Source organism: Maylandia zebra, linkage group LG5 (genome assembly GCF_041146795.1).
Source record: "Maylandia zebra isolate NMK-2024a linkage group LG5, Mzebra_GT3a, whole genome shotgun sequence".
Taxonomy (NCBI): Eukaryota; Metazoa; Chordata; class Actinopteri; order Cichliformes; family Cichlidae; genus Maylandia; species Maylandia zebra.
In genome coordinates this window covers 26713836-26727757 of record NC_135171.1, presented here as the reverse complement: position 1 = coordinate 26727757, position 13922 = coordinate 26713836, and the positions used below count along the sequence as shown (strand labels likewise).

General features: G+C 39.7%; 1 protein-coding gene across 2 annotated transcripts; it reads left to right on the top strand.

Annotated features, from left to right (window-relative positions):
- The first annotated feature begins 402 nt into the window (after positions 1–402).
- On the top strand, positions 403–13698 carry mst1ra (macrophage stimulating 1 receptor a). Of its 2 annotated transcripts, none has more exons than XM_004548700.3 (21): positions 403–468; positions 1180–2460; positions 3886–4056; positions 4185–4304; positions 4406–4576; positions 4716–4882; positions 5992–6121; positions 6244–6380; positions 6481–6660; positions 6749–6848; positions 6964–7194; positions 7345–7491; positions 7590–7752; positions 8181–8273; positions 8535–8720; positions 8805–8885; positions 8983–9164; positions 9270–9379; positions 10210–10375; positions 10726–10862; positions 11183–13698. In XM_004548700.3, the coding sequence occupies exons 2-21, from the start codon at positions 1264–1266 to the stop codon at positions 11406–11408; spliced, it is 4095 nt and encodes a 1364-aa protein (XP_004548757.1). In that variant the 5' UTR covers positions 403–468; positions 1180–1263; the 3' UTR covers positions 11409–13698. The 2 variants fall into 2 exon arrangements, with proteins under 2 accessions (XP_004548757.1, XP_004548756.1); XM_004548699.3 differs by having other exon boundaries at positions 8514–8720.
- The last annotated feature ends 224 nt before the right edge of the window (positions 13699–13922 follow it).

Below are 13922 nucleotides of genomic sequence, written 5' to 3'. Positions count from 1 at the left end.
CATTGAATCATATTAGAAAACTTGTTTGAACGGGCAGTGTCATTCTCATTTTTACAGCACAAAAACGCCACGAATTATCGTTTGTTTTGTAATAATAACCAAATGAATATTGTTCCAGACATTTAGATGTACCTTGGCACGATAATGGCAGGATTTAAGGATATTAATTTCCACAGTATTTATTTTTTCAATGAAATTTGACTTATAATTTATCCAGATCTCCCGTCGATACAGTGCCATACAACTGTAAAAATGCAAATCTCTCTGTAGGTCTGATGACCTGATTTGTTTTTTTTTAATCATCCTTTAGACACAAGACCGCTGGCCTGGAATGCTTTTATTGTGAAGGGTTAGTAACTTCCTGTTTTTTTTTTTTTTGGTTTTTTTTTTTTGACGTGAGATCTTAAAGGAATGGGGGAATTCAGTGCCAGTGTAAACTCATTGATAGAGGTATTCAGTCGCTGTCAGGTGAGTGGAACTTCACTAGCATACGTATCTCTGAGGGATTCAAATTTGTTAAAGAAGTTGTTAAAGATTTCTTAAATTTTATTGGTTCCGGAGAACTTTCAGCTATTGGTCCATGTTAATGATTCCTATCCAAACAGTTCGAGTTAATACAAATGATTCTAACTGTAGTAGTATCATGGTTTTCATTAGAAGTTATGTCATATAGTAATATGAAATTTACAGTAACGTAGTCCTTTATAAGCCTCCATGACCGTTTTGCACTGATAATAACTATTACTTTTGTGTATTTGACACATGTAATGTAGTTGTTACTCTGTATGTATTTTGTGTAGTTTTGGTGGGCTGAACGCTCCCATGGTTTCTCCACATGTTACAACGCGTTGTTTCTTGTCCGCTTTAGATTGTATCGTTATCCTCGCAAATTCTTGTTGGGTTTTACATGCCGTGACTGCGTATATTAGGTAATACTACCTTTTAAAATGAGGCATTTGCAGCTGAAGATAAGGAAATGCTTATTCAAGAGCCTCAAAAAGAAAAAGAAAAAAAGCAGCTGATACTTTCCTCCTTCCTCAGTTCTCCAGCTGTGTCTCAGATTAAGTAAGCTAAAATGTTTACAGTATGAAGTGGAGAATCTCGGCTGAATGTGAGAATCCAGTGGTACAGCTCCCTGTCTGGTAAATCTCAACATTCCTTCTCTGCTTTTTCTTGCAGAGCTCCCGCTGGTTCTCCAGAATGTTTTCTTTGAGAAAACTGTCTTATAGGTAGCATTTATTCACAGCAGACCATAAAGTGGAAATGGTCAGTTTGACTGCCTTGTTGACAGTATGGATATGGATGCTATCACAAACTGCCTTGGGGCAGCACACATGTCCTTCTACACCTCAGAGTTCCATAGATTTCACTGTAACATATTCCCTCCCCCACTTCCAAACCCAGAAACCAATACAGAACATTGCAGTGAACCCGGATAATGAACAAGTTTACATTGGATATCAGAATGCGGTAGTGGGAGTCAACAGTTCTATGAATAAAATATGGGAGGTGAAAACTGGACCTATAGGCAGTCCTGATTGTGAAACCTGTCTGGCATGCGATGTAGAAGTTCAACCCGAGGACCCAGTGGATACAGACAACGAGATTCTGCTTTTGGATCCTGCTCTAAATCTAGTTCCATACCTGTACATTTGTGGAAGTACTCGGTATGGGATCTGTTACTTTACTGACATTACCCTTGAAGCTCCTGCACCTCAATGTTTATACACAAAAAAAAGGAACTCTCCAACCTACTGTCGTGACTGTGTGGCCAGCCCATTTGGTACCAAGGCCATGATCGCTGAAGATGGGCAGACATCATACTTCTTTGTTGCAGCCTCTGTCAATGACAGAATAACACAGACGTACCCAAGGAGGTCATTATCAGTGCTGAGGCCACTTTCAACTGAAGATGGCTTTGACATGGTCACAAACGTGACAGTGCTTCCTGGACTACGTGACTCTTACAGCATTAACTACATCTACAGTTTCTCTGCCAAGGATTATGTCTACTTTCTTTCCTTGCAGAGGGAAAATCCCTACAAAAACGATTCAGCTTTTCAGACTCGTCTGGGACGACTGTCTATTTCTAATCCAGAGATGTGGATGTACAGAGAGCTTATTTTGGAGTGTCGGTACGAGCCAAAGCGCAGGAGAAGAAGGAGAGGGACTTTCAAGGGTACTGTTTATAATGGATTACAGGCAGCACATTTCGGGCAAGTTGGGAAGGACTTGGCTGATGAGCTGAGGGTAGCTGAGGGAGAAAATGTTTTGTATGGGGTGTTCGCGGAGGTAAACAAGCATGGCCAGCCTCAGAAGAACTCAGCCCTCTGTGCGTTTCCTTTAACTAAAATAAACCAAGAAATCGAGGCTGGTGAGGAGGCCTGCTGTAAGTCAAGTACAGAGCAGCTATCCAGAGGTCTCTGCCACTTCCAGCCATGTGAGAACTGCCCACATGAAGTGAGTAACTCTTTTTTTTATGCTCGAGTGTCATCAGAATATCACTATATGCCCATACAGGAAATGGTTTGTCCAGACAAGCATTGTATTATTAAGTCATTTGTGATGAGAGCAAAGTGGTTTACAGTACAGTATTATTATTTTCTTGAGCAATAAAGGATTGTATATTCAAAGTAAAACTAAAGTTAGTCCATAAATCTTGAAAGTTAAAATGATGTTTGCCTGCGGTAAATCTGATGAAGGTGAGTGTGTGTGAGAGAGAGAGAACAGGGAGGGATGGATGAGTCACTGGTGTGACCTGCATGTTGCGACACCATTACTCTGTTCTGTTTCAGTCACTGCTCAGTAAGTTTCAGTCTTTCTCAATGAAAAGGTGTGAACTGTTTGTAGTACAAGGCTTTGGTAAAAAAAACAGTTGCAGTTTCTTTTCATTTTAAAACAAATAACTGAGAGGACACAAACTGCCTCAGGGCAGCACACGTGTCCTTCCAGTCCTAGCAGGTCAGTGGATTTCACTGTGGAATATTTCCTCCCCAACTTCCAAATACACAAACCAATACAGAAGAGAAAGGTACTGGACGGTAAAGGCAGGTTCAGCCTTATAAGAACATGCACACCTCTCTCTTGAAACACCTTGAATGTAGCTATGGTTCCTCACGTCAAAATAAAATAAAGGTGTGGTCTTTCCTTTTATGGCGCTCAGTCTGTGTCCTTTGAGCTCCCACAGGCATGTACACCTACGGGAATGTGTGCCAGGAAACACAAGCTATAAATCCTGCTGATAAAAATGTGGAACTTCAAGGGGAGGGTCAGTGTTGGACTGTACTCATCTCTATTTGAGTAGGAAATAGGATGAATATGAAAGAAGTGAGGGGCAAGATTTTTACTTATTGAATCTGGTGTGTTCAATACAGTGAACTGCATTTCTATTTAAGCATTAAAGTCTGAGAAGCTCAAATGGTGTAAAAATTGGACATTGAAGTGAGAACTCAAATATGGGCATGCTGGGGCAGGTCAGCTTAATTACCTCACCAGTCTTGCAAATCCTGCTTTTTTTCTGGTTGCTGACCTTTTTTTTAAACCAGTCTAACTCATGTTTTGCACGCCCACCATGCAAATGTTTAGTTTCAGCAGAAGACAGAAACTACTCTGAGAAACAGTCACCAAGTCAACAACGCTGAGGTCACTGCTGTTTTATGACTTTCCACTCACGGCTTGTTACCATGACTGGAGGAAACTACAGCACTTCCTCTATAAATGAATACAATTAAGAATTTTTTTCCATCCCTTTTTCTTGTCACACAAACACGTCTTCATGTACCGGTACTTATTCTAGAATGAGCCCAGTGCTGATAGAGGCAGATATGCTGAAGATGAAACTCCTTGAGCTGTCCATGTGTAAACATGTTTTTTCTGCTTGTACAGAACTCTGATAGCAGATGCACTGATAAGCCCACTCTGGTGTCAAAGCCATACTACAGAGTCGATCTCTTCAACAGTGAGATGAGAAATGTACTGTTTACTTCAGTTCTGGTGAACACGATTGAGACTCATACGGTGGGCCATTTTGGCACGTCAGATGGGAGGATACTCCAGGTAATAACATGGTGTTGGGCTGGAGAGTACGCTGAAGTTTGAATGCATTATAAAGTACTGAATGTAGATGTTTTTGCTATGATTTCCATGAATCCTCGCGACATTACCTCTCTGTTTCACATGTTTAGGTGATTCTAAGTTCCTATAACCATATTATTTTTGCCAACTATTCACTGGGAGAGACTGCAGTTTCGAGGAACGCAGCTGTGTACTCTGAGGATTCACTTCTCTTTGTGGTTGGAAATAAGGTAACACTCGTAATACCTGCCACAGGTACTGCTTATCTCTTGATGAATTTTCCCTTGTATGTCTTTTATAACACCCTCATCTTACTCTCTCCACGATCAAGATGTTCAGGGTGCCTTCTACAGGACCAGGGTGTGCACATTTTAAGACGTGCCCCATGTGTTTGAACGCTCCGTTTTTCATGAACTGTGGCTGGTGTTCGGGAATCTGCTCAAGGCAGGAGGAGTGTAGCTCACAGTGGAACAAAAAGTCTTGCGGACCCATCATAACAGAGGTAGATCTGTCACTCTGTGTGACTCTGTGATAAGCCATTGCATGGTTAAACAAAATGAGTCATAAAGTTCCTCCAGTCACACTGATTATACATACACATAATTAGCTACTGATTTATGTTGGTAATTTTATTTTTCCAGTTTTTTCCTAAAATGGTCCCTGCTGGTGGTGTGACTGAAGTGACGCTGTGCGGATCAGAATTTCAGTCTGTTCTGCGGCCGCCCATCATCAGCGGCAAAACCCACATCGTTACTGTGGGCTCGGGGACCGTGTGTGATGTCCTGCCTGAAAAGAGCAATAGTAACAGGTGAGTAGTTCAATCCCACGTGTAGTCCATTTCCTCGTGTTGGAAGTGCTGCTCAATGTGCTGCTCAGACTTAATTAAAAAATGATGGTATTGAGCTCTTTATTGGTTATATAACTGATGTATTATTTCAGACATATAAACTTCTGTTCTTAACATCTCAGTGACATCTTTGGTCAAATTTTTGTGCAAAACAATAATTTGGGGCTGATTGGCTCAGAGGAGGCAGGGAAAAAGATTATTGGACAAGAATGACAATAACAGCGTTGAGACTGACAGCGTAGTGATGTCAAGAACAGAAAAGCAACACTAAGGAAAACAGGCAGATGAGTAATGGATTGGTATAGCGCTTTTCAAGGCACCCAAAGCGCTTTACAATACCACTATTCATTCACTCTCACATTCATACACTGGTGGAGGCAGCTACAGTTGTAGCCACAGCTGCCCTGGGGCAGACTGACAGAAGCGAGGCTGCCATATCGCGCCATCGGCCCCTCTGGCCAACACCAGTAGGCAAGTAGGGTAAAGTGTCTTGCCCAGGGACACAACGACCTGGACAGAGAGCCCAGGGATCGAACCGGCGACCTTCCGGTTACAGATGCGATTCCCAACCCCCTGAGCCACGGTCGAGTGATTACAGTTCGTCCTTATTGAATTTAGTTGTCCTCTTGGGTCTCAGAGTACAGGCTTATTTTTTTTCCTAGAGTTTCCAAAAGTAGAGTAGAAGGTAGAGCCTTGAGCTATTAGGCCTGCTCCTGTGGACTCAGTTCTAGTTTGGTTTCAGGAGGCAGATTAGATATATAAGTTTTCCTGAATGAAACTTTTCATAGCTTTAATAAGGGCTGATCATCGACCATAGTCTTGTATGCTGCTATACGCAAAACAGCTCGGGGAGTTCTCATAATGCTCTGAGCACTTAACCTTGACGACCCTCTTTTCAGTCGCCACTCGTAAATATGACGCTCTTGCATGTCATTAACTTTTATCTTCTCTCTCACATGATTTGTCTTTTATTCTGTTAGTCGTTTGTTATCCCTTTATGGGAAACATCAGATGGCTCATATTCTCTCATAGAACTAACAGACATGCCATTCCCTGTGTCTCTAATACAGACTGGTGTGCAAAATCAGGGAAGAGACACCAAACCAGGGACTCAACATCACTCTGGAAGTGAATGAGGGAGAGGTGGAGGGCATTTTCTCAGTTGAAGGCACAGCTCAGATTTCTGGCTTGTCATTTGTGGTGAGATCAATTTTTAAATGGCACCACCCTGTTATAAACTCTCTGTTTTCTAATTATCAGAAATAATTTCTGTAATGCATTTTGGAATCACGATGTGATTTACTTTGTGTGTTTCTTATTAGACACCCAGCATAACAGAAATCAAGCCTGATTACGGGCCCTTGTTTGGAGGAACAGTGGTTACATTAAGAGGCAGATATCTTAACACAGGAGTAACAAGAAATGTCAAAATTGGAGATAAAAACTGCACCATTCAAAAGTGAGTAACATAGACGCTACAACACATTGGTTTTGCTGTGCATTTAAGCAGGTAGCCTTAGTTATGTATAGTTGGTTATTTGAATTTCTATTGCTTTCAGTGTTTCTGAAGGAAAGGGGACTTTGTCTTCAATCGTCTGCCACACAGAAGCTGCTGAGGCTGTTGGGGAACTACCTGTGAAAGTCATTATTGACAGCCTTCAAGTGAATGACACTAAGATGTTTTCCTACAAGAATAATCCTGTTATAAACTCTGTGTTTCCGAATTGCAGTTTCCAAAGGTATGACACTAAACTGGTCTAACTAATAGGCTTACCACCAAGTTCCTCATCAAAACTAGCAGGCATGCTAATTTATATTGCCTTACAGAGGCTCCAAGCTGGTGATAGAAGGTCAGAATCTTGATGTTGCTAACAAAATTGTGGTTGAGTACACTCTGAAATCTCACTTCAGTGAGCGTCTTCAACAGGTAAGTAAGGTTTTGTAAAACTTTACTGGGATTTTTTTCTAATGCAGTTACATTTTTCAGTTAATTAATTTTAACTTGATTGCAAACAGCATATTATTTTTTTGTTTTACCTCAGGTTTGCAGTGGCACAAGAAATGCCACACACATGGAGTGCTGGGTTCCTGCTTTTCCAGAACAAATTCCAGATACCATTTTTAAAACTGGAGTGCTTTCTATTCACATAGATGGGGAAAATGACGCCTGGAAAAGTAACTTTTCCTACTACCCTAATGCCCAAGTCATTCCCTTTGAAAACGATGACAGTATATTACTTCTAAAACCAGGAGAGGACGAGGTTTCACTGCATGTATGTTCACACACTCATGTGCAGTTTTTCCTGCTCTGTCATTTGTTTGGCTGTTTGTACAAAAACCTCAGGAACAGTAGTTGCATTCTTCACAAGACAACAATTACTGCTTGTGTTTTAATATTTAAACCCTTTTTCAATTTGTAACAGCATAAAAAATTGGATGCAGTACAAACATGTATGAAGATCACAATGACCATTGGTGATGCGGTCTGCAAAGCGCAGGTTTTGCAAAATGAGCTGACCTGCAGGATTCCTAAAGGCCTGGTTGTTCCCAGCAACGGGCTCCCTGTTAGGGTAAGAATCATCTGTTTAAGCCATCCTAAATCACTTATGGAGACTCATATTTAAATAAATGTATTTAACAAGAGGGATCATATTTTCCACTGCTGCAGGTGTTTGTGAACCATGACGTTTATGATATGGGTACAGTGCTCTTTGATGACAGCTTCAACAACAATGCGATTGCAGGCATTGTCCTGGGCATCATTGCCGCACTGGTAGTAGGAGCTGCCCTTGCATTAATTGTTATGATTAATTTAAGGAAAAAAAAGAGAGGTGAGAAAGACTTTGCTATTTTGTGATGCATTTCAATAAACTGACATACTTTACTAAGCAATCTTGCAACAAATTTTAATTACATGCATCTGTCAGTCGTTCTTAGCCGACCTTCGGCTCACCGGTGCTTCACACATTATCCTCAGTGGATTCTTCCCTTGTGTCATTCACAATTTAGTAAAAAAAGTTATATATAAAAAGCTCTACATGGCCAAGCTCATGACATAAGGTTTCAGCTAATCCACTGAGATCATATTCTAGCAGGTGGCATGAAGCACCTTGTAACTGTGTATTCTAAAAACTGTTATAAAAATGACCATGCTATTATTTTAAATTTATATGCACACCTTCAGAATGTATTTTGTCCTGTCTCTCTCTATGATTTTTCTTTGTTAACTGATTTTGATTGATTGAATTCTCCCCTCCAGCCACCATAGAGAATCGCTTATCAGCGATGATGTCACATAATCTACGCCTGAGCAACAATAATTCTTCTTCTCCAACAGATGACTACAGACAGGGTGAGAGATTCAAGCCATGAACTGATTCAGTTTAATGTGTCAAAGAACAACCTGACTAATAAAGTTATTTAGGAACATTTATTATTATTGAGGAACATTATATAAACTTGAGCATAGATAATCTTTTTTTTTTATCCCAGTCCATTAAATACTTTCATGCTTTTCATTCTTCGCATGTACTCAGATTTTATCAGTTATTTATTTGCCTGTTTATGTTTTTTCTCTAATGCATTACAATAGATCTTTACTATCAAACTTCAGGTTCAGCAGGACTGGCTTTCCAGGGTTTATTGTACAGTGCCAGCTCTGATCATCTATCTGTTCCTTTGATGCCACGAGACAATATCTCAATGGTTAGCCTGAATTCCAATATTCTTGAAGAGGTCAAAGATGTGCTAATCCCACCTGAGATGCTCTCAATTGAGGATAGTCAGATTATTGGCAAAGGTGAACCTCAGTATTGTACAATTGTTATTACTAATTTGCCAATTTAGCACAGAATTCCTATAAGGCAATTTTCTTCTAATATAGGTCACTTTGGGACAGTTTATCATGGATACCTGTTAGACAGCAACAAGAAAGAAATCCACTGTGCTATTAAATCACTGAACAGTAAGTGAATATCAGTTTATTTCATAAAAGAAATTGGTGTTTTGTGAGCTGCTGGCTGGTAGATTAAAGTATTTTATTATATGTGTTTTATTAACAGGGATAACAGATTTCCAGGAAGTAGACCAGTTCCTCAGAGAGGGGATCATTATGAAAGGCTTTAACCACCCTAACATACTGTCACTGTTGGGTATCATGCTGCCCAAAGAAGGGCTCCCCCTGGTGGTTCTGCCATATATGAAGCATGGAGATCTGCGCCATTTCATCCGTTCTAAGAACAGGGTAAATTAAACTGTGGGGACTGTGAAGATGCTCTATTCACGCCATTACAAGTTTTGTCCTTAGATCTCTCTTTTTTTGTTTTTACAAACTCTTTGTCCTTTACAGAATCCAACAGTGAAAGACCTGATTGGGTTTGGTCTTCAGGTTGCCAGGGGAATGGAGTACTTAGCCCAAAAGAAATTTGTTCACAGAGACCTGGCTGCGCGTAACTGCATGTGAGTGTGACTCATGCACTGATTACTGGCCTTGATATGAAAGACTTTGACTCACTACAAGCAAACGTATTTGTTGTTGGCCATAAGGGGAAATAATTCTGCAGTTTTAGCCGTTTTAAATTTGTGAACACATTGTTGTAGTCAGTTGTATATAGCAAAATGAAATTATTTCATGAAAATAATTTGATGTTCATTGCAAAGCTTGTTAATAAATTCATCAGCTTTCAGGCATCTTTTAAAATTATTAGTTATTTTCTGCAATGTTAAAAAAAAGTATTAGATAAAAGTGACAAATGTACATTAACATGATTTTGAAAAAAAAAATCATTTTTATTTTAGATTCTTTTTTCTACATGAAAGATAGTTTAGATCAGAGGTCCCCAGCCGTTTTTGCATCACAGACCAGTTTATGTCCGACAATTTTTTCATGTACTGGCCTTTAAGGTGTTGCAGATGAATACAACAAAATAAAACAAGTACCGATACCAAAAAAAGGAAAATTTATTCATAACACACGGGAAAAATAAAATAAATAATAAAAAACGCTAAAAAGCCCGAAAACCATAAATTTCACACCCGAACCTTAACTCTCACGGCCCGGTACCAAACGACTCACGGACTGGCCTGGAGGTTGGGACCGCTGGTTTAGATGTTAAACACATAGCTTACTCAACATGTATAAGCTTACACCATTAGATCTCATCATAGAGAACATGGTTGATATTCACTGACACTCGTTGTACACGTGCTAGTCTACATGTTAGAAATGTAAAGTAGAAATATGTTATTTGAACTAGATAGTCCATTCTTAAGATGTTTTGTCTTGACAGGCTGGATGAAAACTTCACAGTAAAGGTTGCTGACTTTGGTATGGCAAGAGACGTCTATGCCAAGGAGTACTACAGCATTCAAGATCACAAAAGGGTGAAGCTCCCTGTAAAGTGGATGGCCATCGAAAGCCTGCAAACACAGAAGTTCACAACCAAGTCTGATGTTGTAAGTGTGCCTAATTAATCAAGCCAATGAAGATCATTTTAAATCATGGGTGCCCAATCCCGGTCCTCGAGAGCTACCATCCTGCAGCTTTTAGATGCATCCTTGTTCCCACACACCCGAATCAAATGAATGGCTTGTTATCAGGCCTTTGCCAAACATGATGGCATGCTGAAGAGGTAATCAAGCCATTTGATTCAGCTGTGTTGGAGTAGGGATGCATCTAAAAGCTGCAGGATAGTAGCTCTTGAGGACTGGGATTGGGCAGCCCTGTTTTAAATCAATCACTCAACCAATCAATCAATCAATCAATCAATATACATACAATATATTATTCTTTATCTGTTTCACAGTGGTCATATGGCATCTTACTGTGGGAGCTGTTAACCAGAGGTGCTAGCCCGTATCCAGAGGTGGACCCCTATGACATCACGCAGTACTTGTTGAAGGGACGTCGGCTTCTGCAGCCACAGTATTGCCCAGACACCCTGTAAGAATTAGCACCCTTTCACTATCCCGTAGCATATGGGCATTATTAGATAAGATAACTCTTTATTGTCATTGCACAGTCATACATAGTACAATAGTGCAATGAAATTGGAAAACTGTCCTACGTCGGCATTATGTAACGTTGATGTCTTTAGTGGCCTCAATTCCACCCTGCATACCTCTAAATCACAGGGATTTAATCCTATGCTACTTTGTATTTGAGAAAAAACAATGCCCGTTATTCAGTAGTGTCTTCACCTGCTTACTCTTTTACTTACTCAGCTTTTCATTCAATAATTTACGCAATTATTCATTCCACAGCTATGTAATCATGCTGGCGTGTTGGGACCCGGAGCCTGAGTGTAGACCTACCTTCCATAGCTTGGCTACCGAAGTGCAGCGCATCCTGTCCAATCTGAAAGGAGAGCACTACATCAGTTTGAAGGTTACCTACGTCAACTTAGACCAGCCAAGGCCTTACCCCTCCCTAGTTGGAAGTGAAGCCACAACCTCAGACTTGGACACAGACTCTAATGGTAGCAGCTGAAGGTGCAATGACACAAAGCTCTTTGGCAGGATCACGGCATCCAGAGTTGGAAAACATACAAGAGAAAAGGACAGCTTATAAAAATTTTTATGTGTATAAACCCGAGCACGCTGAACATTTTGCTACTGATTTATTTGACACTGTAGGCATTATAAACTCTAACTGGAGGGAAAAACCCCACTGGAAGGTTCATACTGGTTACTAAATTTTTTTTGTGACAAAATAGAAGCAGCATGCTGACTTATTTTCTATAACACGAGCGTGAATGAGACAAAATGAATGTAAAATAGAGCCTTGTTCTTAGACTTGCAGAACAGGGTTGAGTGGTACGTACATGGTGTTATTCACACATATAGTACGTGTCTCTAAATGTCTCTAAATCAGTACCTTAAACTTTGGGGGCATATGAACAGTGACTTGTGCTCAGGGGTTAACAGTTTTCATATTTGCACCACAATTGTTTTGCCATATGGGCTAACTTAAATTGTTTTATTTAGGTCTGTAGCATGTAGATTTAAAAAGAATACACGTGTGCATCTTACATCACACATGTAAAATAACTCAGTCGACACAAATTTGGAGCCGCTCATACAAAAAAAGCTCTGGGCCCAGAGTTATGAAAGTGAGCTTTTTGTCCTGTGTGGAAACACATCCATGCTTGTAATTATCACTAGAGGGCAACAAATGCCTTATTCTGAAGAAAACTTGAGTTGCTGGTGCAGTGATGTTCTGCACTACAGCAGTCGTCTCCACACAAAGGTGCCGCACAATCGGTACAACTATATTTAACTAAACCTCAGAGAACCAGATTCACAGTTTCACTGAGTGAATGTAACACATTACGGTCTTTTCATTTCAATCAGCAAAATGTAACCTGCAAAGCATTTTGATGAATTTCTGTGTCTTTTGCTTTTAATTAAAATAATCTCCATAGTACATAGGACATTTGAAGGTCATTTATTATATGGGCACTGATTTTAATCTTCTATACTGACGCTGTAATGTGGTTTCAAACTGATAGTTTATTTTCACGGACTAGCTTTCCACCAAGAGCAATGAATTCAGTTCAAAGATAGTTGAGTTTTGTTATTGCTCCATTTATTTTTGTTGAACCAAAGACCGATCGGATCTTTTCAGTAGCTTCCACAGTCAAGCGGGGTTTTATACAAAATGCTTGATTCCATATAATCTTCTCCAAAAAGTCTTATTGTGAATAAACAGTATGAAAAAACCTACAGCAGATGGGCAAACAGGAACATTCCAGCTTTTTAAAAAATCAATTTAAAATTTTATTCAGAGCACCGCAGCAAGTACAAAAGTTCTTCATGAAAGTGGATCGTCAAAGCCAAAGATGAAAATGATGCTGAGTGCATTGACACAGGTCTGAGGCAGTGCAGCGCTTGTTCTCTGCCAGGTAGATGAGAGGAAAAACACAAACTGTTTGAGTCTGAATAATGTTAGCTCAACCAGAGTGAAAACTGCATGCCTCTACCTAATCTGTGTATCTAGCATTTGTAATACTCTATGAATAATTTATGGATCTAAATAAAGATTTTCTTTTTCCATCCCTTGCCTTTAGGTACTGTAAAGGTGGTAGCAATAATGACAAGCTCTGGTTACGATCAGGTCCAGATATTGGGGGGAAAAAATCTAATGAGCTGGCCTAAAGACTAAAGAGAATCTGTTTTTTCCCCCCTATGAACATTGTGTAAGATGCCTTTATTTAAGTCATGCTGAAGCATGCATAGGATCTATTTTGATTGTATGCTACTAATGACCTACAGGAATTTAAAAAATGGTTTTGTTATCAACCTTTTCTATTCAGATCATTTTAAAAATGTATTTTTAGACAGTATGTGATGAGCACGAGCTCATGCAGTAAGCACTCAAAGCTTCAACTCAATGAACCTAAAGCAGTAGAAAGACACAGCACGTAGCTTAACTGTTCCTCAGACTCAGGGTTAAGCTTTTTTAGACAAGCGCTATAAACCATCAGTCTTTACAAAAAATAAAGATTTGTGACATAGCATGGATTTTAAATAAAAAGTGAAATCAATTTTGGGAACGAAAAAGTTTTTTTTTACATTGTTTTTCTTATGATATGGAAATCAGAGTGATTTTTTCTTCTCCTGTGACAAAATTTCTCTTTGCGTGTTGATTTCGGCAGATGTGCTGAGCAACTGTCAGGTGTGGCACTACAAAAAGACACTACAAATGTGAAGTATGTTGGAAAAAGTGAAAGTAAATGTGCTCGGCCGACTATGTGTGAATAAACAGATCTCTTAATGGACTTCAGTTGAAGCCACAGTTGACTCATTTGTTGCTTACTGAAACTAAAGAAACTGATGACCGGCACTACCACTAGGACATCTACATAGCTTAAAATGGGTTGCCCTGTGATCTGTTACTGAATTTTGTGTAATTGGTGGCCTTGCAGAAGGATTTTAAATAAAATGCTCCTAATATTTCCGAGATTGATGTTGATGTTCTTCAAACACATAATCCCATAATCCA

Coding starts and splice junctions, on each gene's coding strand:
- mst1ra (XM_004548699.3), top strand. CDS start 1,264: ATGGTCAGTTTGACTGCCTTGTTGACAGTATGGATATGGATGCTATCA. Junction 2,461..3,885: donor GTGAGAACTGCCCACATGAA/GTGAGTAACTCT, acceptor CTGCTTGTACAG/AACTCTGATAGCAGATGCAC. Junction 7,753..8,180: donor TTTAAGGAAAAAAAAGAGAG/GTGAGAAAGACT, acceptor TCTCCCCTCCAG/CCACCATAGAGAATCGCTTA.